The following is a 25,445-nucleotide window of genomic DNA, read 5'->3' as shown; positions in this document are numbered from 1 at the left end:
TCATGCTAGCTTCATGCTAATCATGCTAGCATCATGCTAGCTTCATGCTAATCATGCTAGCATCATGCTAGCTTCATGCTAATCATGCTAGCATCATGCTAGCTTCATGCTAATCATGCTAGCATCATGCTAGCTTCATGCAAATCATGCTAGCATCATGCTAGCTTCATGCTAATCATGCTAGCATCATGCTAGCTTCATGCTAATCATGCTAGCATCATGCTAGCTTCATGCTAATCATGCTAGCATCATGCTAGCTTCATGCTAATCATGCTAGCATCATGCTAGCTTCATGCTAATCATGCTAGCATCATGCTAGCTTCATGCTAATCATGCTAGCATCATGCTAGCTTCATGCTAATCATGCTAACATCATGTTAGCATCATACTAGCTTCATGCTAATCATGCTAGCTTCATGCTAATCATGCTAGCATCATGCTAGCTTCATGCTAATCATGCTAGCATCATGCTAGCTTCATGCTAATCATGCTAGCATCATGCTAGCTTCATGCTAATCATGCTAGCATCATGCTAGCTTCATGCTAATCATGCTAACATCATGTTAGCATCATACTAGCTTAATGCTAATCATGCTTGCTTCATGCTAATCATGCTAGCATCATGCTAGCTTCATGCTAATCATGCTAGCATCATGCTAGCTTCATGCTTATCATGCTAGCTTCATGCTAATCATGCTAGCATCAAGCTAGCTTCATTCTAATCATGCTAGCATCATGCTAGCTTCATGCTAATCATGCTAACATCATGCTAGCTTCATGGTAAATCATGCTACCTTCATACTTAAACATACTAACAGCCAGATAGCCTACTAAACTAAACTTATGTCAAACCGTTTTAAACGTTCAGGCTACGCTTTCTCAAGCCAACATAAAGTTTGTCTTCAAACTTTACTATCTAGTTAAAGACTTGTTGTTTTACGTTTACCTCACTGTAGCATTAATAGAACAGGTTTTATTGCAACCATTTCACGCCATGTATAGTAAGAAGAAACAAAAAAAGCATCCTCCAATTAAAAAAGATTTTAAAACTTTGACATTTTTATTTTCACATTCATATTGCCAATCCCAATGTTAATCTATCAAACCATACATGTGTTTATAGCTGGTGTACCTTTAAGGCTTCCACTGGCAATTAGTATTGTGTTACTTTGTGACAGTGGGATTCAATCTCAGTTAAATCTAAATTGAAAATTGCAAGACCTGAAAATAAATATATTTAGCTCCTGTCTCTATGTGGCTGCAATGTTGGCTGCAAAATATTTTTGGTTGTTGATATGTTGACACTGGACATTCAGTGTGACACTTTGTGATCATCATTTTGCAATAAGATCTAATTGCTTGCTCTATTTTATTACAGGTCAAAGCGCCCCATCCCAGTATCCATGTCTATACCAAAGATGAACTCCCCTATGCCTATGATCGCCCATCAGAAGGTATGTCATGCCATACAGCTTCCATTCTTCAGACATCTGCATACAAAATATGACCACCATTCATTTATAAACCAAGTCATCTTTCATTCTCACGGAGCATCGTATACTGTACGCTGTAGAGTAAACATCGTCTGAAGCCTGGGGTCACAAAGGCGAACATTTTGCCAGGTTTATATAAAGGGGACTTTATAGAGATTTCACTCAACTCATAGTGGACGTCCTTACATTTTTTCCACTTGTAATAAAAGCTATATGATGCCCCCTGGTGGTATACTTGGTATAGTCCAGGAGATTATCTTACATTGCTGGGGCAAACTACTAAGCATTTAATAAAAAAATATTAAGTTTTACTTTTGATCAGTCCATAAAGACACATTATGTTTTGAGTTGCATTTTTAGCACTGGAACAATTCACCCCAAAATTAATTTCTGCTGTAACTTTAACAGTTACTTAAACATTTTTTTCAATATTTCAATTATTCATTTACGTGTACATCCTTCTTTAAGGATCAGCCAGTGCAATTGAACGGGGGTCTCTCAGCTTCTTCTGAGACTATCTGCTCAAGCAAACACACCAACCTTTCCTATAGCATGAGCAGTAGTGGGGAGGCATCTTTGCCTCATTTACCTGCTCCCGGGGACAAATCTACATCCGTGGAAAAAAGGCAGCAGTATAACTCCCCCATTGGTCTGTATTCTGCCGAGACACTAAGAGAGATGGCCATGCTACAGGAGAGGGCTAAGAGCTTGGGGTCAGGCATGTCTAGTGGGTATGTAATGATATATAGAGCTAGATCTGATGCTAGCAGCCAGGTGTGGTAACCAGTCCTATTCAAAAGGAGAGTGACATGGTAAAACTAGGCTCTATGGGTGACTACAGGAAGATTAACCAGTAAAAAACCCAATGTAAATTGCATTTCAATTTACTACTATGATACACTCTCAGAAAAAGATAAAATGTTGTCACTGGGACGGTACCTTTTAAAAAGGCCCTACTAAAGTAAACTAAAGTACAAATGTGTACCTTTGAGGTACCAATATGCAGCTTTTGGGTACAAAAGTACTGCCCCAATGACTTCTTGTACCTTTTTTCTGAGAGTGTATGCACTTTGCACTGATCTTCCATCAGGAGTATGAATTTTTAGGTAGTGTCGTCCGAAATGCAATGCTTAATATACTAGGGGTGCACCGATGTATCGGCCTATAACCTATATTGGCATTTTTGTAAAGCATTTTATCCTCTATCGCACTAGTTGGCCCAACTAGTAGCTCCACCTGGTTGCTAACTTTCCTCTGACAGAAGAATGACAGTGGCCATGCAGCATTCAGAAAGACAATGTTATAGTGACCCCAGTCTCCATTAGCATTACTAAACTAGAGTAAGTTCTAGTTAAGCCTTTAAGCATCTAAAGAAATATGCAAGCTTGCAAATTTGAACTGAGCATTCAGTTTTCCTAAGGCAGTCCTCTTTCAGGTACTGTAGGCAGGTTACACTGGATAATGCATCCACTAAAGGGTTCAAATTGAGAAATTGACAAGAAATCGACAGACATGCTATTATGTGCAAATTAAATGGAAAAATGTATTCAGCTACGTGATGCGTAATCCCAAAGCCTTGTTGGAATATTAAATCCAGGACAGTGTTGTGTACCCTTTTTAATTACCATCTTTCTCATATATGTTGATAAAGCTCTTAATGCTCTTAATGTGGAAATCTCTGGCCAACAACTGATACGGTCACACAGTCACCATAGAGAAAACACCTGTTGCAGCTCTTTCTATAAAAGGGGAGGTAACGACGGGGTTCAGTTTCCTAACTAAACCTCACCGATACATTACCCACACTGCTTCCTGACACTTCTTTACAAGCAGGCACTCATATGAAGACTCCCTTCATATGTGGACAGTGATATTAGTGACAATATTAATTTGTTACACAGGTATTTTCATCCTTACTAAACACACAATTACGCACACTAACTTAAACACACTAACATATCACAGATTTGCAATTCACCTGTCGGACATAAACCCATGTAGTGATTTTGGGGTAGCTTTTTTGAACAGTGGAAGATGGAATGTTTGGGGAAAATAAAGTACCTTACAATAATATACTGCACCGTAAAATATTGAACCTCTTTCATTCGCACAGTCCCTCTTAGTCACAACTTTAATGAGTTGCTAACCAGTGCCCTTCTTTTTGTTTTCTTCTGTCATTGTAGGTCATTTCCAACACTCCTGCCAAGTTAGTAACAGCCTCCTGGCATAACGTTTTATTGCTCTGTGTGGTATACATGCATGGAATTGTTTGAAACTGCCTTTGTGGTGTGTTATCAACAATAAAGTGTGGTTAGTGAGATTTGTCTTCCATGCGATCAAAGCTTGCTTTAATGGTGTACTATTGCTTAACTTAAATGTGTATTATAGCACAGTAAACCGAAAAAGTCAGAATGGTCTTTTCATATATGTATGTATGTATATATATATATATATATATATATATATATATGTATATGTATATATATGTATATGTATATATATGTATATGTATATATATGTATATGTATGTATATGTATATATATATATATGTATATATGTGTATATATGTGTATATATGTGTATATGTATATATGTATATATGTATATATGTATATATGTATATATATGTATGTATATATGTATGTATATATATGTATATATGTATATATATGTATATATATGTATATATGTATATATGTATATATATATATATATATATATATATATATATATATATATATATATATATATATATATATATATATATGTATGTATATATATATATGTATATATATGTATGTATATATATGTATATATATATGTATGTATATATATGTATATATATATGTATGTATATATATGTGTATATATATGTATGTATATATATGTATATATGTGTATATGTGTATATATGTGTATATATGTATATATGTATATATGTATATATATGTATATATGTATGTATATATGTATGTATATATGTATATATATGTGTATATATGTATATATATGTATATATATGTATATATGTATGTATATATGTATATATGTATATATATATATATATATATATATGTATATATATATATGTATATATGTATATATATATATATATATATATATATATATATATATATATATGTATATATATATATTAGGGGTGGCACGGTCCATGAAAAAAATCCGAACCGTTCGGTTCGCTTGTCTCGGTTCGGAGCGCGTGTGTACCGCACGGTTCAACGGTTCATGGCATGCGCAATGTAGTCTCATGCCCTGTATGTGACCTCAGATAGCGTGTTTCCCTTTCGCGTGAAAGAAGAGGTGACTGGTTTGGAGTATAAGTACTGCGGGTTATGTTACGTGTAGAAATGGCAAGTGGGAGAGAAAAGGAAGTCTGCCCGCAGTTGGAGGATGCGCCAGCGTCGTCAAAGTTTGGTGTGTGGAAACATATTTTTATTTCATGTTACTTATGATGACAGCGGAAATAAAACAATAGATAGAACTGCAGTCTATGGGTTGAATATGCTCCAACAGCCACAGGAGATCGCCTTCTCTCCGACCATTTATCTAATCTGAGGTACTGACAACAATTTTTTACATCTTTTCATATTCAGCGCTATTTTTAGCCTTTCATTGATAAAATTAAAGCGGCTGATTTCCGCGTAGTTTCATTTTGCTAGCGTGTGAAAGTTGCGCAATCTTATTTCAGAAATTGCCCCTCAAAGTAATCAGAAGTGGTCAAAAGTGGACAAAAGAGACGGATTTAAATATTACAGGTGTAAAGGTTATGTTTCTCTCTCGCCCACATATACTCTCAGTATTAAAGCAGCCTCTCAGTGATAAACCTAAGAGCTACACTGAAGTTGGCATTTTAATAAATGCAAGTTATCTTTGTGTGCTAAAAATGCACATAAAGTTCATGTAGATGGCAATACACATTCTCTTTTTTGCCAATTAAATGAAAAGCATGTTGAAATCATCAATGTCTTCCCTCTTGCTCTATCAAAATCTCATCTGGCTTTCCTCAGAGATGGTCCAATGTGCTTAAAGTCAAATTCAGTTTGTGCATGATTACATGATATAACTTTTTTTAATACTGTATCCTAAATTATGGATAATTAATACATTAATAAGATAATACATTTCTGGAGTGTTAAAAATTTAAAGAAAAAATAACAACAAGAACCGTACTGAACCGTGAACCGTGACCATAGAACCGTGATACGAACCGAACCGAGGGTTTTGTGAACCGTGCCACCCCTAATATATATATGTATGTATATATATATATACATATATATATATATATACACTCTAAAAAACAAACGGTGCTATATAGCACCAAAACAGTTGCTTTGGATCGTAACGATAGAAGAACCATTTTTAGTGCCATATAGCACCGGTGAAGCACCAGTGAAGCACCAGTGAAGCACCTGTGTAGAACCATATAGTGCTATGTAGAACCATATGTGGTGCTATATGGCCCCTATATGGTTCTACACTGGTGCTTCACTGGTGCTTCACTGGTGCTTCACTGGTTCTTCACCGGTGCTATATGGCACTAAAATGGTTCTTCTATCGTTACGATCCAAAGCAATTGTTTTGGTGCTATATAGCACCGTTTGTTTTTTTAGAGTGTATATATATATATGTCCGTGACTTATCCCAGCTGGCATTGTGCTGTAGTGTGTGTTTTGGGGGCAAGAGGTTTGTTTGCTGAACTTTGTGGCCATATATATGTATAATAAAGGCTAGATGTCTCGCCCGCGCTGCTGGCCAATTAAGTGAAACGTCTGCATTTGGCGGCCATCTTACCACAGGGTGCTCGCTCACTTGTAACATTGTGTTTAATGGAGCATGTACTTTTAAATGACCATAACTTTCTACCAACAGTTTGGTTTGCTATAAACGTCAGAGATGTACCTATGACACTGCATACTTGAAACATGTTAAAGGATCCAGAATTATAGCCACGTTAATAACGTTTGTAAGAAACCAAACCGTTTGAAAATTGGTTAAAAATGAGCACGTTATGGTCATTTAAAAGTACCTGCACGATTAAACACAATGCTACGAGTGAGTGAGCTGTCTGAGGCAAGATGGGCGCCAGGTGATGAATTTAGAGACTCCGCTGTAAGACATCTAGCCTTTATTATACATATGTTTGTGGCTAGTTGCTTTACCTAGAACTCCTAGGGTGTGCTTTTAATTTTATAATATGGATACACTAAATGTTTGATCCATAGTGTGTGATGTTATAATGCATGCTATAGATATTTAAATTTCAAGTCATTTTGGTGTGATGTGCAGCAGTAATCATATGCTGGGTTTAAAATGTGTAATAGGTGATATGGGATTTTCTTTTGCCCATATTTATAAAGCATGATTTGTAGCCTGACATTGTCATACTCAAAATTCTAGTCAGTATTTGAGTCTGATATCGCGCCATTGGGCTGTGATTATGGGGCGTGTTTCAACCGAACCAGGACAAAAATTGCATAAAACTACGAACAATCAGAGCAACCGAGTCTATGACGTATGTTGAAATGGCATCTGTCCTTTTGCCGCCTGAACTGAACTGCTAGTTATTTCGCTACAATGAGACTAACATTATGATTGTATAAGTCTGAGTTAGTGAACATACATCAACACTTAATATGTCTTCAACATTTCATTCATATAACGACATTGTGAGTTATTTACTAAGTCATACAGTCAGACTATCTCTTACCATTTTTAAGTTAGATAAACTTAATCTACGGGCTTCGGAAAAGGAGCTGGCAACGACCGCTATTTATATCCAAGTTGTCGTGCGCACTGTCGATATCTTTTAGAACAGACTCGATGGTAGATTCTTCACTTTTCAATCTTCAGCGACAGCCATCTTTGTTGTAAACGGATTCAACACAAGCGCTCTTTGGTGACGTGGTTGATTACGTTACTGTTAATCTTCTGTTCATCATCGTATAAAGCCCTCCCTGACAATTTGATTGGTTCGTTCAGCTTTCGGTCGTGCATAGCAGCGCCACAACGGAGCGACTCCAGACCGAACTTCCAGACCTGAAATGTTGTGGGCAGGACTAAGTTCGGCTGGCACCCAGGCTACATAATTTGGATAGAACATTAAAACATTTCAGTGCAAAAACACAGCAACTTTTAATTTAGACCTTGTGATCATATGATAATATTTCAATTATTTTGAACTATAAATTATAAAGCTATAAAAACTATTATGTATTGGATACTCATGATATTCTGTACTTTTATATTTTTTGCTCGATAATATCTTATATAATATAGAATAGATAATATCTTATATTACAATTGTTATAGATGACCTTAAAATTTTTATTTATTTGTTTATTAATACATTTTCATAATTTATACCACGGGCTGTTAAATGCTTCATTCTGATTGGTTGAGAAATATTCTATGGGTATGCATTATTTTTTGATAAATGCACACTTAACCCATATTAAAAAAAAAAAAACAGCCAAAGTCTTAGCAATGTCTATAATAACCATAGTAAAAGCAGAATAATTGACTCCAGTTCTTTATATTATTTAAACTTAAAGCTTCATGTCATATCACCTTGGTTGTAAATTATTTTCAAAAAATTTAGTGGCCTGTCATCAATGTTTCCTTACATAATTGGCAACCTTTTTTAAGTATAGTCTTTAGTATAGTCTGTTTTCTACTTGTACTGTACATGAATGCACACACTCGTGTATGGGTAAAAATGTGACTATACTTCTAATTTTATTTATAATCCCATTTAACTTTACACACACCCGTTTAATTATCATCCCCTCTCTCTCTTTCTCACACCTGTCTCTCTTTCTCTTCCCTACCCATACTGATTCACCACTCCCTCACTGGCACAGCAATGAGTATGTGCCCAGCTTCAACCCCATAGCTCTGAAGGACACTGCTGTCTCCACCCACAAGCCCATTGAGGTGAAGGGGCCTGGAGGCAAGGCCACCATCATCCATGCCCAGTACAACACTCCTATCAGCATGTACTCCCAGGATGCTATCATGGATGCAATTGCTGGTCAGTCCCAGGCCAGAGGTGGCGATGTGCCTGGGTAAGACCTCCTGCACGTAACTGTCTTCTCATATAACCTGCATGACATAAATAACATCTGTAAACAGCCAAGCTTTGCTGAGCCAGCGCGATCTGCTAAATGCTAAAGAGGCTTAAGAGTTCTCAAGGATGTCTGATGATTATAGTCCGAATTTGGTCTAGTAGTATGTTTAGTTTTTATAGAGACGGCTGGTTGAAATGATCTCAGTTATGGTTTATTGTGTATTGGATTGTGCACTATGCACTGTGTTTTGTCTTCTGATGATCTGTATGGGGGAAATGAGAAAGGCCACCCAGCTTTCCGTGTTGTCTTTGTCATTAAACAAATTTCCCCTTTCCTCTCACTCTCTCATCTATCCATCTATCACACTGTACATCACACACCCTGCCCCACTCCCTCCCGTATCCAACCATTGCCTTTCATCACATTGATCCTGACTGGCAGCACCGAAGCGCTTACTGACCCTTCCCAATCGTAAGTAGCCTAAATCCATGTGTTTGATAAGAGTACTGTCTCTTTGTCTGCATTACTTTCCTTCGGTGTTTCTTTCCCTTGTGCACCGCATGCCTGTTCACCCTGTTCATTTCTCTCACTAACTTAAATATCTTATTTGATCTGTGTGCCTCAACGGTTCTGAAGTTCAGCAATGCACTTGGTGTTGTTCATGTGCAGTGTTTTATACTTGGAAAATATTGGAAATGGTTGGATTTGTCTTTTTGTTTAGCTTAACGCAATGATTCGTCACATACTACATGAATTCAAACTGACCCCTGTCATTACACTTGGTTACTAAGCCTTAATATTCCTCTGTGGCATGCCAAAACTCAATTTTTAATTCTGAAGCTAGGTGACTTTCTTTGGACAGTCAGTTTTATAGGTTTGTTGAAACTTGTTACAAGGGTGAGGTTTACAGAAAGAGGGTCTGCTGGTGTGGAAACTGAAAACCTCTTCAGTCAGTGAGGTTTGGGTGTCAACGAATACATTCTGAATGCTACATTCTGTTATTCTTCTGAATAAGAGATGTGTGTTAAAAATATGCTTTCTTGTAGATACTAGAGCAAGCTTCTGGCCAAAATGCCCATGCTTTTTTCTTATGTTTGTATGTATGCTTCATATTTATGATTATACTTGACTATATCTGTCCTTATAAAAAAAGAGACAGCAATTATAAACACTATAGTTTTGGCAATTAAAGTAAATTCATTTACAAGTAATTTGGTCAGAATCAGAAAAGCACACTTTTAACATTTAAAAATGACAGTAAAAGATATTTTACATTGTAATGCTGTTACAAAGGACTTTAGATAACATTCCCAATCATGCTAAATAAATCAAGGAATTATGTGTTTGATGAGTGCGGCTCTTTCCTGTGGTTGCAGTAATCTGCTAGTTAAAGACCATGTTATAGACAGTGCTTCCCCAGTGTATCAGGCCGTCAACCCCAGTGATACCAATCAAATGGGTCCCGCTGAATGGGCCCGCAGAGCCGCCCAGCTGCAGTCCAGGTCCTTCCGCCGCCTCGCCCACTATACTGGAACTGAATACTGTGAGTTTACTTTCTGCATTGTATGTGCTACACAGATTAAAGAAATAATTCTTAAAGGGGCCATGGCATGAAAATCTGACTTTTTCCATGTTTAAGTGCTATAATTGGGATCCCAGTGCTTCAATCAACCTAGAAAATGTGAAAAATATCAACCCAGTAACTTAGGTTTTGGTCAACCATTCTCTGCAAGCATGTGGAAAAATAGGTCACTGAAATTTGGCACTCCTTATGATGGCACAATTGAGTTTGAACAAACCACTACCATTGTGATCAGTGTTTGCATTTCGTCAGCTCATTTGCATTTTAAAGGACACACTCAAAGGGCACATTTTTGCACACACCTACAAAGTGGCAATTTTTACATGCTATAATAAATTATCTATATGGTATTTTGAGCTAAAACTTCATATATGTGCTCTGGGGACACAAAAGATTTATTTTACATCTTAAAAAAGTCTTGTGACATGGCCCCTTTAAATTCAAATGTCCTAATTTACAGTCTTTTAAAGAGTCATTATTCATGTACTAAGATGAATGAACACAATCTAAAAATTAAATTGAGATCCACAGGCATGCTTTGTGGCTTTCCTTTTGTCAGTTAATTTTGTTTTGATCTTCCAATTTATTATTCTGAGAAAACAACTTAATTTTCTGTCTTTTTTCTCCTTTGCAGTGCAAGACCCTGATGAGGATGCTCTGAGAAAGTCAAGGTAGGCATCTAGCAGCAGCATCTGGTGGCCACATATCTGAGTTGTGCTGAAAGCCGCCCTCTGCCTCTCAAAACCCAAAAGATTAATGAAGCTGACATTTCACCACAGTTCCCCAGACAAACACCTGTAGTCCCGGCCCTATATTTACCCTGCAAACAAGCATAACACAGAGGACACATAGATTTAATACAGCTTAGATGATTTACCAAAGTCCACAGCAGGGGTGTAAAAAGTAGTTAAAAAGTAAAGTATCTAGCTGTTAACATAACTGAGAAAGATGAAAGTAAAATAAAGCTTTAAAAAGACTGTATTCAAAAGTATACTTCAATGCTACACCAAGGTAATGAAATGTGTAGCACTTTAAGTTTCTTTTAGTCAATGCACAGAATGGCCTTAGATTCATTCAAAACATTTAGAGGTTAAATGCAAAATATCACAAAACATATTTTACACTTGGGCAGGTGAGTGAAGGCCATATTCCCTAACCCATTTCTTCGCCCTCTCTTTTCTTTTTCTTCTCCTTTTCTCCTGTATATCTCTCTTGATGTCACAGGGAAAGGTTTGAAACTGAATCCAAAGGCCCTCGTGCTGCCAAACTGAAAAAGTGGCACAACGGCTTGTCAGCACAAATACTTAACGTGCCTCAATAAGTGCCTTTCAACAGAGAGAGTTAGACAGGTGGCAGAGACAGGATGCACGGACAGGCTGAAGTAACATGTCAAATGTCAAAGCATGTAAGAAAGGAGGAAGACTCTTTTGTTAGAGTGCAGAGTTTAGAGACGATGGAGGTTCAGGATAGTTGCTTGCTTTATGGTAGTTTAAAAAATGTTTACGGGAATACTGTCACCATTTTGGATCTCTCTCATTGTTGGCTTACATACTATGGTTGTTGTGAAAATCATTGCATCTGTAAAGCATTGGAAATCCATCAAATAAAATAAAAGTCTGTGTGACCTTAACAAGTGGGAAAGGTTTTTGGGAGTGAATTTTGTTAGTGTGTGGGACTTTATGGATTTGAGATGTTGGGTTAACAATAAAATTAGGACCCTGGACCACATAAAAGTTGCACGGATATATTTGTACTGTAGCAATAGCCAACAATAGTCTACATTGTATGGGTCAAAAATTATATTAAGTAAAAATCATGTTTCATTAAGTTATTTTGTAATATTTTTGTAATAATATCAAAGATTGATTTATTTTTATTACACGGCTCATTGGAATGCTTGATTCTGATTGGCCAGTAACACATTTGCAGGTTTGTTATTCCCAGATAACAATCGCTCAAAACTAGTAACACATGGTAAACAAGATGCTGCAAATCATTTTGACAGGTATACAGTTTAATGTACACAAAATTAAATATAAATATGTCTTTTAATAATATGTATGACATTATATTTACAAATGATTAAACCACATAGCATGTTCGTGACATTTGAATGTCTTATCTTAAAACTAAAAATATACAGGTTTTTTAATGGATGATATGCATTTGTAAGAATTTATATCTCAAATCAATGTTTAACTCTTTCGCCGCCAGCATTTTTCATGATTTTCACAAAAGTTTAATGCCTTCCAGAAAAAGCTCCTTTTTAAATATATAAACATACAATATATGAAATAAAAGAACAGACCCTCTGCTTTTAAACAAAAAAATCAGTTTCATCCTATCTTCATGTGTTCTGTTTTTATCACCTCTCAAATATGTGTAGGTTTCATCAAAAACACCAAATTTTGAGCAAAAAGCTGAGATCATTCCATTTTTGTGAAGGACTTTTGATAGAGAGCAGATGCAGAGCGATCTTTAAAACATACACGGACATACAGCTGTTTACCCTAGGGCAATACTTCCGGGTTTTATAAGTTGCGGAAGATAATAGTGGTATTGCAGATTGAGGAGATAACTTGTCAATGGCGGGGAAAGAGTTAATGTTCCTTACCTAACTTATGAGGTGAATAGCTGTGTAATAAGTGGAATAATGTACAGGTAGCCAGTTGTTATCATGAAATAAACCTCTTTAGTGTGATACAAGACCCTCCAATCGGGTCCTGATCACACTGTCAGGGCTTATTTCTGCAATAACAACTGGCTGCCTGTTTATTATCCTTTACTTAGTAATATGTGTTGTCAAAGACATTGTCATTTGGACAACTTTAAAGGCAATTTTTTCAATATTTGGATTTTTATGCACCCTTAGATTCCAGATTTTCAAATAGTTGTATCTTGGCCAAATGTTGTCCTATCCAAACAAACCATACATCGATGGTAAGCTTATTTATTTAACTTTCAATCTCAAATTTAAAAAAAATGTCCCTTATGACTAGTTTTGTGGTCCAGGGTCACAATTTTAAAAGCAATTTGAAATATATAGTAATGTGGTATAGAATAAACATAATAAATAAATAAATATAAATAAACATATAAAAATAAATAACCAACATTAAATAAAGTTTCAAAGACAGCTTTATTGTGATCTTCATAACAAATGACATAACATAATTTTTAAACCCATACCTGGACTGGATAGTTTTAGGTCTGCAGAACGCTTCTCCACTTTTCCCCACATATTTTTAGCATTTAATGTGAGAATGTGCAACCATAGTTATTAAGCTTTAAGGTGTGAAAACTTTTCTCCAAATGTTGTCTTTCCTGTAGTCATCATTACTTAGTTCAACTACCCTTTAAGGCTTTAAGATTACAATGTGTAATCAGTCCCGTTTCATTCTTGGCCGTGGGTTTACAAAGCCTTTTGTTAAGATAAGATCATTTGTCCAATGCCCTTTTTTGTGCAGACCTAAGCAAACATTTGATACTGTGATAGCATTTCAGTGGTTGAACAAGGCCAACTTGTATTAAAATGTTTAGCCAATGTTGAAATTGCACATGCATTCAGTGATTGTAGACATTATATAGTAGTCAACATTTGAAGTGGATCAAAAACATTCATCAAAGTTGTCCTAAGACAAGAACGGGTACTGGGTATTGGTTTTAAGACAACTTTTAGGAAAGGTTTGATCCACTTCAAATGTTGACTAGTGTATTTTACAAAGTTTCTTATCTCCTCAAAAAGCTGACGTGAAAGAGAAAATTATTAGTAACTGCATGTGGTAAAAGCTTTACATCATAAACCTTTATTATTTACTTTTACTTTTTTATACTTTATCTGTTGGGAGTTTTAGGTGATATGTTTCAGTGTCAGCTAGCACAGAGCTAATGCTAGATTTGTATTTAAGTCACTGATTTAAGACAAGATACAAACTAGAAAACATTTTTGCTTAGATTCATGTTTTCTTTGATCAGTTCTTGGGGTTAAAGACTATAGTTTAAAAAAGTAGGGTGATTTAGTTAGAAGAAGAATAATAACAACATATAAGGATATATCTGGAGGTTAGTTGTGGCTAAAGGGACTGCGAGCTCTGTTTCTGGAGGGTGAGCGCAGACGCATGAAGCCGTGAGAACCCCACGCTGTTGACTATCCAAAAGAGAAATAAAAGAAGAAATATGGAAGTCAATGTGAGTCTGTGAGTAAAGAGAATCAATAACCTTCCTCAAGGTAAATTTGCTTGTCACATAGGGAAATGGTGTTAGCTCTGCTGTGGGCTGGTTTGCGCGATTGTTTTAATGAAATGGATTAATGCCTCTAACAGTGTCCTCCTATTAAACCATTACACACTTGATCACTTTTTGTGAGCCTCCCACTTGCATGCAATGCATGCTGGGTAGAGCGTGTAACTGCACTGAAGTGCTTGTGGCCCTGGGTGGCTGGCCCCCCATTTTCATCCTTATTTGTCTTGTTTATTTCGATTTCTGCCTTCATGCACATATAAACATGTCAAGCTAGGTTGCAGAGTCATTTTGGATAGTATGCTGTATTTTACTCCATATTTTAAAAACAACCAGTTTTAGTCAGAGGATGGACTAAAACAAAGCACACAACATAAGCACTCATTAGAATACTGCATATCACTCATATCATATGTGCTGTTTATCTCCTGTCCCATTTATCTTATAAAATTATTGTAGCTTGTGGAATGCAGTTAGATTTAAATGTTGTCTGGTGATTTTGCACTTCCAGAAGTGTTGTTTGTTCTTTTTTCTATAAATAATATACTTGTTCTGTTTGTTTAGTTGTTCTTATGTATATATTGTTATTAGTGCACGAATATTCATATCTGGCTCTCTTACCCTTTTCTTTGCAAATTCTCTTTGCTAACAAGCATGTCCGAATGTACCGTAAATAGAGTAGCAGAAATTGTATAAATGTTAGGCTGCTTTTTATGAGCTGTTGCACTAACCCCTTTGCTTAGAGCAAAAACACACTTTCCCTATGTTCAACTATGTGTCAAGCATATAAAGCCAGTAGGTGGCGCTGCAGTATCACCCTCTGCCTGTCTTGACTCTCTTTGCTGTCTGGTCCTGTTGGATGACAATAGTGTAGTACACTTGTTAATAACACCCCGCCCCCTTTTTGATATTTATTTATTGATTTATTTTTTTGAAGATGTCTGCTTTTGTGATTGTATTTCAAAAAGGGCTATTGTTCTCCTAATCTGAGATCTAAGAGTTTTGCTAATGTAAAACTATATTTCACACACAGGTTAGACCGCAATGATCACGTAATGAAAGTGGAACATGTCAAAATCAATATATATATATAAAGAAAGACATTAAGGCACATAAATAAATCACACTTCAATAATATCAACACGTTTGTGTGCTTGTAAGGTTTAGGGGTAGCAGAGTATGAAAAATATAGAAGTCTGTGAGATATCTTCAATAAAACAGTGAAACAAACTACTTGCTTGTGTTTGTATGAAACTATACAATCAAAACAGTTGTGAGCTGTGGCTTATAGTCAATAGATTTTTTTTAAACTGTTTCTCAAATTTCAGTCTCACGGCTTGCTATAAATGCTAATCTGTTTGCTTTCTGTCATCAGACACCTTCCCCTAAACCCTTCCATCAGTTCACACATTATACACATTTAATCCAGGAAGGGATTTGTTCAACATAGAAAGTGATTAAATCTTCATGAAGGCTTTAAGTTCTGCAACCAATTGATCCACCCTCTCACTCTCTCTGGTCTGTATCTCTTTTCATTTCAAAGTCAGTGTTGTCCACAGAATGACATTAAAGCTGAAGCTTAAGATTAGGAGTAGTTTAACATCAAAAGTAACTTCAGCTTTAATTTTTTCTGATTCTGTGAAACACTGACTCTCCCTTTCCTCCCCTCCCTTCCCTGTTTCAATATAAAAATGAGATGTAGAGGGAGAGAGATGGTTATGAAGTATATAAAGGGGGTCAGCCATCAGTACACCACCAGGCCTGCTGCTGCTAGGTGCTGCCTTCTCCCCTGCTGGGCGGCTCCACCATGTTTTCACTGTGTTTGGGGATATCCATTTATCAAACAAGTGATATTTTATCTGTGTTTTTGAATAATGCACTGTTTTGCTTTGATCACAGGGGAGTATTATCTAACACTAATCTACTGCTCTCTAACCGTCAGATGAAATTGTGTTTTATAGACGGACTAAAAGGGTTTACATAACCCCATAACCCTGACTCATTCGATTACGGTGAGGTCTTGCCAGCTGCAGTTCATTGTCCCTTATCAAACACATGATTAATTGTAGCCCTCAAATCTGGATTGGTTTAATTAATCCTCGAATAGCACTTACAGTTGTCTCAGATGCTGAGACACAGCCTCATTCAGAGTAAAATATAGCTCAGACCCATCTCGCAGCTCAAGCTGTAAGTCACATTAATAGCATTAATCATTTTTTTTAAAGAAATAAGCTTTCGTAAAAAACAGTGATCTTGTACCTCGGATGGACATCCCTGCATTGGGCTCAGAAATGTTGAGGCTTTCTAGTGTCTATATGCATGGGACTATAACAGCCTGTGTGAATTACAAACTGCAACTTACAAATAAAATCATATATGCAATCACAGCCGGAAACAGGCTGCTGGTTGTATTTATGACTTTGACTTCAGTGCAACCTAACCTTGTATCTAGTACTCCTGCTGAGCATGCTCCAGCGTCCATCAGCCTTGCACCTGTTTGTTCGCCTACTTTTGCTGCATCGTCCAGAGAGCTCCTTTTGGGGCCACAAATAGCCAATCAGGCCCATGAACAGATTCCTGAGCAACCCTCTGTGGACAGGTAAATTTGAGTGCTTTTTATCCTTTATGCAAAGGTGTCATAGTAAGGATGCTTTTATTATCTAACCTACCTATTAGAGTTATAGGACATGCAAGTCAAATGGATGTGTTGGAACAGAGAGCCTCCACTGATCACTGGAGACTCCAAACATAGCCAGTCCTTATAATCAATAGCTTGGTCTGCTTTGACTTTATTGATTTTTTTTATGTAGCTGCTGCTTCCATGCTGCTTAAGATTGTTGCATGTAGACTGGAGTGAATTTTGATTTTCCATACAGTGATATAGATTTCTATACAGTGATCTAGTTGCATGTAATGAAGTCTCAGTGTTATTAGAAGCTATATGTCTTGTTAATTCAGATTTAAGTGACAGTCTTTACTACAGAGATTGTTCAGTCTGACATAAATACTATTAATGTTCAGCGTCCTTAATGGATCTGTCAGAGTCAAGCCTGAAATGCACAGATCTTGTGTTCAGCTGGGCCTTATAGCTACACAAACATTAAGTGTGTTTGAAAATGTGGCATCTGTAAACATATGATGCTACAGTTGATATAATTTTTTTGTCATTTTGCAGTTAGTACTGGTCCCAGGAACATTTTTAGATAAAAGATGATGGTCACATAGGTGTCTTAGCAGAGTCATCATACTGTGTGCATATAATTCAATTGCATTTTGTATTATATGGCTTTAAAGGGATAGTTCACCCAAAAATTAAAATAATGTAATTAATGACTCAACCTCAACTCGTAAGACCTCCGTTCATCTTCGGAACACAGTTTAAGATGTTTTATATTTAGTCTGAGAGCTTGTTGACCCTTCATTGAAAATCTATGTACGGTTTCCATGTCCAGAAAGTTAATAAAAACATCCTCAAAGTAGTCCATGTGACATCAGTGGGTCAGTTAGAATGTACTGAAGCATCGAAAATACATTTTGGTTCAAAAATAACAAAAATTATGACTTTATTTAGCATTGTCTTCTCTTCCGCACAACGTATGATGCGGCTGACGTGTTATATGGTGCGCCCCAGCTGTTTTTTTTTTGTGCGCCCGGCCTTCGTTTACAGTCTGAGGGAGACACACGCTGTAAGTTTGAAAAAAAAAACTTTGCAAACATGTCTGAGAATAACACGTCATCTGTGTCACTGCAGTCACATGACTTTTTTTGGACCAAAATGGATATTTGATGATGTTTTTATTACCTTTCTGGACATGGACAATATACTATACGTAGATTTTCAATGAAGGGTCAACAAGCTCTCGAACTAAATACAAAACATCTTAAACTGTGTTTCAAAGATGAACGGAGATCTTGCCAGTTTGGAACGACATGAGGGTGAGTCATTAATGACATTATTTTCATTTTTGGATGAACTATCCCTTTAAATTGTCTGTAGTTTTAATACACATATTTCTATACTATTGCATTTGTGTCTGCATGCCTTCATTATGGTAAGGTATTTAGTCATGAATCTATCTGTTGTCATGATCACTCATACTGTAGTCTGTTCATTTAAAAAAGGCTTACTGCATATATTGTCAGATATAAAAAAAAATCTTCAGCAGGTATAAAAAACACATTCAAACATGAATTAAATGTAAACAAACAATCACTGAGCCACTTGTCTAATTCATCATACCTTTAAATGATGACATTTATGACAGAAATTGGGCAGCCATACAGATATGAGTGTGCATGGTAGCTCAATAGACTGTATAAAGGGTAGCTCTCTGCCTCAATCTGAGCATGATATGTTTGACTGTCCAACTTTGTCTTTGTTGCATTGTAGCTTCGGCATGCAGACTTCTAGCGGTTACCAATCCCACTACAAAACTGCCATCTCCAGGTACAGCTGTGGTCCTGACTGTTTTCAACAACGTGTGTTTTATATATGTTGGACATATGTGCAGTAACGGATTCTTTCTCTAATTATTTTTTTAGCAGACTGACCCTTTAACCTGTCATGTTATAACCACTGGACTGTACCTTGTTTAACAGATATTGGATATGCGTCTTTTGATAAGCGTGGAAAGAAATTTTGTAACCTGGACATTTTACTCAAAACTGTTGCAGTGGAGGCTCTCTCAGGGTTCCCGCGGGGTCTTAAAAAGCCTTAAAAGCATTGAATTTATGAATTTGGAAATAATACCTTAAAAAGACTTAAAAAAGTCTTAAATTTTGATGTCTGGGTCTTAAAAATTGTGCTGTATGTAACTTCTCCATATTGTATTTTTCCTTAAAAGTTTCTTTGTCAACCACATTTTGATTAAATCAGGGATGCAAACACATCGCTTTTAAGCGCCTGCGCCTTTTTATTATTAATGGCATTTTGGTTGCGAGCACATCGTGTCTCTCCCGATGAGTCTGCTGTACGTTCACATGCTCTCTGTTTCTCGATGAATTGGGTGCGACATGAAGCGAGTTCAGCGTAACATGTTTCTGAACTTGAGCAGAGTTGTATTTATAGAGGTTTTCACGGAGGACCGGGTCCGATTAACATTATGTGTAAAACCCGAGTCGATAGGAAAACGGCCGTGATCAAGGTCAGTCAGCGCTAATGTTCACGTGCAGTTTCAAGCTGCGTGCCTCCGTTTCTATTGCGATAACAACTGGCTTGGTTTGAAAGTCACGACCACGCGCTGCACTTTCTTTCTCCGTCCCTTTGTTTAATAATATTCTTATTAATGAACCACCTTTTTATATCTAAAAAGTTTGCTCAAAGATCACAAAGATGGTAGCAAAAAAGCAATGTGAATGTTAATTAAGCCCATTGCACGAGCAAAGCTCAAGCTGACTCTAGATATAAAAAACGCAAAGCTCTAATATAAAGTCACCAGTCACTGGGACAGCAAGTAGACTTTTGAATCTAAAATAATAAGTGGATTAAGCTCTTTTAATCTGCAAGAGAGGAATTAAAAGAGGCACTTTTACTGCTTCTGCTCTATCTAAAAAAGGAAAGAAAACTACATAAACCATAACACACCGATTACATTTATAATCTCTAGACCTGCACTTTCTATCATTAATATACTATACATATTATTGTATTCAAAAGAGTTTGATAAAAGGGGTCATCTACACAAGTATTGCTTCATATGTCAGTGCAAAAACAGTAAAGTGTTTTGTGATGCTTTGACAAACATTGTCAGCTTTGTTCATTTATGGTTGGATTTATGAAATATAATGTGAAATTAATATAAATGAATGCAGCCAGATGGAAGGCCCTGGATACGTTGCAGGAGGTGGCCAGGAAGAAGAGGAAGAAGGAGTAAAGCAAGAAGAAGTGCTAGATAGTTCAATAAGAGTTTTGGTTTAACATAAAAAATGAAATTGAATATTCCAAATTAATGTCGGCGTCTTTTGATTTTCGAATTTCATTTTTCTCTATATACCTAGGTTGGTAGGGATGGCAGGGGTCTGTGGCAATGTAGCCTAAGTATCTGGATATTTGCCTGGGTGTGAGGGCTTAGATTACCTTTCTCTTTTTTGAACATACATGTGTTTGCATCTCTGTTTGTTTAATAAAGTAGTATAAATAAAGAGTGGCGGATCCAATAATTGAGAACGCAACACAGTCCCGGGTCACAGTACAAAATACTGCGAACACGTGATACCTTCAGTAAATGAAGATCACCACAATCATAGACTGCAACACAACACAGCAACAGGCAAAGGAGAAGTGGGAAAAATCAAAGAAAATCTCAGAAATTCCTTAACAACTTTACATTGTTTGGCGAACTTTCTATGGCCTACTGAAAAAAAATTTTCACACTTGCTTGGCTTATAATCTTTTTACCCATTTCACATCGGAAAAATAAATGAACACAAGTTTAAGTATTTTAGTTTTTCTTTGCTGGTAGGGACGTGAAATGGGTATTAATTTTTTATATAAATGGTCTTAAAAAGGTCTTAAAAAGACTTGAATTTAACTTGAAGAAACCTGTAGGAACCCTGCTCTCTCTTCTAACACTATTTTGTACTAGTCTTTCTTGCTCAAGTGACTGCTCAATTAATATGTAACACTAACTTTTATATATAAATGTTGGGATAAAGGTGACAAAGTACAGGTAAGACATCATCTCACTGAGCTGTGTATGTAATGGAATTTTTTTTTATTCACTTTATCACTTAATTTTAAATGTAATATCAAGTTTTTTTCTGTCTAGATTTTAAGGCTTTTAAACTACTAATTTTAAAACTTAAACCATCTACGCTATGAGGGAGAATAGTTCCTGTGCTCTGTTAGTTTTGCATTTAAACTGAAATGTTTTTGTTCTTTTATTCTGCAGTTCCTACACCCAGCAGCATCCACATGTGCAGCCCCCACCCATGCAGCAGCCAATGCACATGCAGCAGCCAATGCACATGCAGCAGCCACTGCACATGCAGCAGCCACCACCCATGCAGCACAGCTCCATCCAGATCCCTGTAGGCCCACCTCCACCTAAAGTGGTCAGCACTGCCACCATTGTACCCACAGCTTATCATGCCGCCCCAGGTATAATTCAGTGTACTTGTGTGTTCCTCTCTGTTCATCGTTGTATGAACGTTTGCATTGCTAATTGAATTGTATCTTTCAGCTCCAGCTCCATCAATGGTTCACAAGCCTGCTCCTGCTCCACCTGCACCTGCTCCAGCTTCAGGCTCTTCTTCCAACAGACCCCCTTGGGTTACTGATGATAGTTTTGCCCATAAATTTGACCCTAGCAAACAAACCACAACAACTATTAAAGTGCAGCCTCTTCCCCAGGCTGCCCCACCCCCTCCAGCCTACATCCCTAATCCCGTCCATTCTTCTGCTCCGGCTCCTGCTCCAGCTGCACCCTTTAACCCTGCCCCCTTCCTACCTGTTGCCCGTGGAGTTGCTCAGAGGGCGGAGCGGTTTGCAGCCAGCAACAGAACACCTCTGTGTGGAGCCTGCAACAGCGTCATCAGGTATTATTATACTTACGACCAGTGTCGGCTCATTCCGAGGGGCGCAAATTCAAAATATGTGTTCGGAGTGTCGTGTGTTCCTCGTGTTTTCAAAATATGTGTTTGTTGCATCATGTGAACCATGTGCATCACGTGTTTTCTCAAAATAAGTACCTGCTGCACACGCGTCAAAACCGTTTATGATAAAAGAGATGCTCACGTTCACAAAATACACGCAAGACACTCCCTTAACAGTAAACTCTGATTATGCATGAGATTATGCGAGTATATGGCAAACGCGAGCGTCTCTTTTATCATAATCCCTTTAGACGCGTCTGCAGCAGGCACTTATTTTGACAAGACACATGATGCACATAGGATCACTCGACGCGCCGAACACATATTTTGAAATTACAAGCCACACACATGACGGGATACAAACATGTTGTTAGATGAACTTCGCATCATGCACCCTCGAAAAAAAGAAGTCACCGGCCGCCACTGCTTATGACATATACTACACTAATTTACACACTACACTAATATGCAAAATACGTCTGTACATTATGTATGGTGATATACTTGACATGGAGTTGATATTATTTCAACACTATTTTTTGTAAAGACGATGTGGGTCATTTCGGCACTTCTTGTGGGACCAAACGAAAAAGTTCATTTTCTGTTCAGCTAGTTGGACAACAAAGTAGTGCCACTCTAAATTCAACTGGTTGAGCCAGTACTGCTATTTTGGACCTATGTTAGGATACAGCGGTACAGAAATTAGATGCTTTAATTTTTTATATACAAAAAAATTATTTTAAAGGCATTTGTCTTTTATTAATTTCATTGTATTTGGACCCTTCAGAGGACCCTTCCTGGTAGCACTGGGTCGCTCTTGGCATCCAGAGGAGTTCAACTGCCATTATTGCCACACGTCTCTGGCTGATGTCAGCTTTGTGGAAGAGCAGAACAATGTTTACTGTGAGAACTGCTATGGAGAGTTCTTTGCACCTACCTGTGCTCGCTGCAACACCAAGATCATGGGAGTAAGCTAATCAACTCACTAATATTGCTCACACACAAGACCGTAGACACATTGCACAGGTTCGGACAAGTAACCCACTCATCATCTGCTCCACAGGAAGTGATGCATGCACTGAGACAGACCTGGCATACCACTTGTTTTGTATGCGCTGCTTGTGGAAAGCCCTTTGGAAACAGCCTCTTCCATATGGAGGATGGGGAACCCTATTGTGAGAAAGGTACAGTATGAGAACCACCTCTGAAACCTTTTTTGAACCCACCCACATATAAGTTAATTTTAAATGTGACTGCAAAATACATTATATTTTTCATTTCTGTTACCAGATTACATTGCTCTCTTCAGCACAAAATGCCATGGATGTGACTTCCCAGTTGAGGCAGGAGACAAATTCATCGAAGCTCTTGGCCATACATGGCATGATACTTGCTTTGTTTGTGCGGTAGGTACAACGCTGGTTTAGTAAAAATTCAGAATTAAGGGGTATTTTTAGTCTAAGTTTCTCATTTACATGCAGGTGTGCCATGTGAACCTGGAAGGACAACCTTTCTACTCCAAGAAGGACAAGCCTTTATGCAAGAAGCATGCCCATGCCATCAATGTGTAGATGCTTTTATGGTGGAAAATAAGTTGTCTGTGAAGGAACTAAATGCAATTACATAACAAATCTCAAAGCAGATGTTCTATGGCAAGACATCAGTGCCAATCCAAATTAAATAGAAAATATTTAAATGACTGAATTATACCTACACTAGGTCTTCTGATACAATGCACATTGTTTGGTACAAATTAAAGCCCAATGTGCACATAAATTATTAGTTATCTTAAGCCTAATACATTTTCATTTTTGGGTGCCTGATATACAATATTGATTTGATATAACATCACATTTTATTTTTTTAGATTAGTGGCTAAAACTTTGATTTGATTTAGACAACACATTTTATGCTGTTTATGCCTTAAGCCCTAAAGAAATCTTAATTGTGCTACTTTTAATTGCTTTACAATGTGTTTTCACACACAATTATGCAAAGAAGTCACAATTGCTGTTTTGATGTTAAGTGTTTTTATGTGCATTAATCTGTTTCATTGGTTTTGAGTAATGTGTGAAAATGAACTAAATGAATGCATTAGTCATGATAACATTAGTTTATTTTTGTTGGTCAGTTAATTGATGGGTCATAATGTTGGTGTAAAACACAGTCATGACAGCTGACCACGGAATGTGAATGCTCAGAGTATATGCAAAACTATTAGCTGTATGATTTTTATCCTGTGAGGCTCTGCAGAGTACCCTAAAGCTGTTTTTGTTTTGCCTGGTTACTTTTGATAGTTGTTTGATGTTCTTTATTTTGGGAAAAAACTCAATATTTGGATAATCTTTGCCAATTATAAAACAAGACCAGCTTTAGCACAAACTGGTATTTTTATTTGTCAGCTAAAAAAGTTTTGAGTTGTTTTCTTATGCTTTCATGATAACAAATGTGTTAACTGAGAATTTATTCATATTCTCTGTGGGCAGATGCTACTCAGCTCTGAGGTGCAAATTTGAGATTATTATTTTATGCCACTTAGTTATCACACCAGTGTCACATAAAATTGTCGACACTCATATTTTTCTTTGGTCTGTGTGATATTTTTATCTATACAATTCTTGAACTTGAGCAAAATAACTTGTTGTTTCATTTATGAATTTGTCCTTGATGTTTCAGTACAAGTCATTTTCACTGCCATATTCTGAGTTTATTCTAACATACCACAAAAGTTTGTAGGACTACTTTAGATTTCAGATTGTCAGCAGTTAGGCATATCACATATTTGCCTCTCTTAAATTAAATTTTAATTTGTACCTTTTTTACAGTAGATTAATTTACATAAAAATTAAATTTATGACAGACTATGTAGGAATTATAAAATTTTGGCATGGTTCAGAAACATGCCTTTTTCATTGTGTAATTTACTGTAGTGCAATTGAATGTAAAGCAGTCAGTTTCAGTTTATAAACAGTTTATCATTTACCATATTCTGCAGTGTGCCTGGGAATATAATTTGAAAGTATTTACATATTTAGTTACAAAGACATTTTGAAGAAACATGCATATTTTCATGAATTTGCAAATCATTACTTTTATTGCATAAAGAACCCCTACAACATGAAGTTGTGGAGTTTGTGGTAAAAAGTGAATTTAATGCATTATTTCGTTAAGTAATCCAAATTCATTCTCTCTGGATATCAGAATCGGCTCTACAAAGTATTGTAGTTACTTTTATGATCAACTATAGCTGTAAGTTTCTTAAGAGGACAAAATATAAGTAGGACTGATAGTGTTACATTTAATATTTTTATGAATTTGGGGTTTATTACCATAAAGCCTACCTTTAATGATATGTCCAAAGTTGTATTTGCATCAGTTTAATAATGATTGGTAAAAGTATTAAGGTGCTTCATACTATAAAGAAAATTACAAATAACTTTTGTGGG

At 36.7% G+C, this 25,445-nt stretch overlaps 1 protein-coding gene across 7 annotated transcripts in view; it reads left to right on the top strand.

Annotated features, from left to right (window-relative positions):
• ldb3a (LIM domain binding 3a) overlaps positions 1-25,435 on the top strand; it is a 54,205-nt gene extending 28,770 nt beyond the window's left edge. For 2 of the 7 annotated variants that reach the window (XM_073812926.1, XM_073812925.1), the window contains exons 4-14: positions 1,379-1,454; positions 3,677-3,699; positions 8,379-8,582; positions 9,027-9,056; positions 18,797-18,853; positions 21,297-21,505; positions 21,588-21,942; positions 22,787-22,967; positions 23,063-23,183; positions 23,290-23,405; positions 23,481-25,435. In XM_073812926.1, coding sequence (XP_073669027.1) covers positions 1,379-1,454; positions 3,677-3,699; positions 8,379-8,582; positions 9,027-9,056; positions 18,797-18,853; positions 21,297-21,505; positions 21,588-21,942; positions 22,787-22,967; positions 23,063-23,183; positions 23,290-23,405; positions 23,481-23,570 — 1,462 coding nt within the window. In that variant the 3' untranslated portion in view covers positions 23,571-25,435. Of the gene's footprint in view, positions 1-1,378; positions 1,455-3,676; positions 3,700-8,378; positions 8,583-9,026; positions 9,057-9,961; positions 10,129-10,801; positions 10,839-11,391; positions 11,809-18,796; positions 18,854-21,296; positions 21,506-21,587; positions 21,943-22,786; positions 22,968-23,062; positions 23,184-23,289; positions 23,406-23,480 lie in introns of those variants that run through there. The other 5 variants (XM_073812927.1, XM_073812928.1, XM_073812929.1 and 2 more) reach the window with 5 other exon arrangements.
• The last annotated feature ends 10 nt before the right edge of the window (positions 25,436-25,445 follow it).

This window comes from Paramisgurnus dabryanus, chromosome 20 (assembly GCF_030506205.2).
Source record: "Paramisgurnus dabryanus chromosome 20, PD_genome_1.1, whole genome shotgun sequence".
Taxonomy (NCBI): domain Eukaryota; kingdom Metazoa; phylum Chordata; class Actinopteri; order Cypriniformes; family Cobitidae; genus Paramisgurnus; species Paramisgurnus dabryanus.
This window is presented reverse-complemented; position numbering and strand designations above follow the sequence as displayed.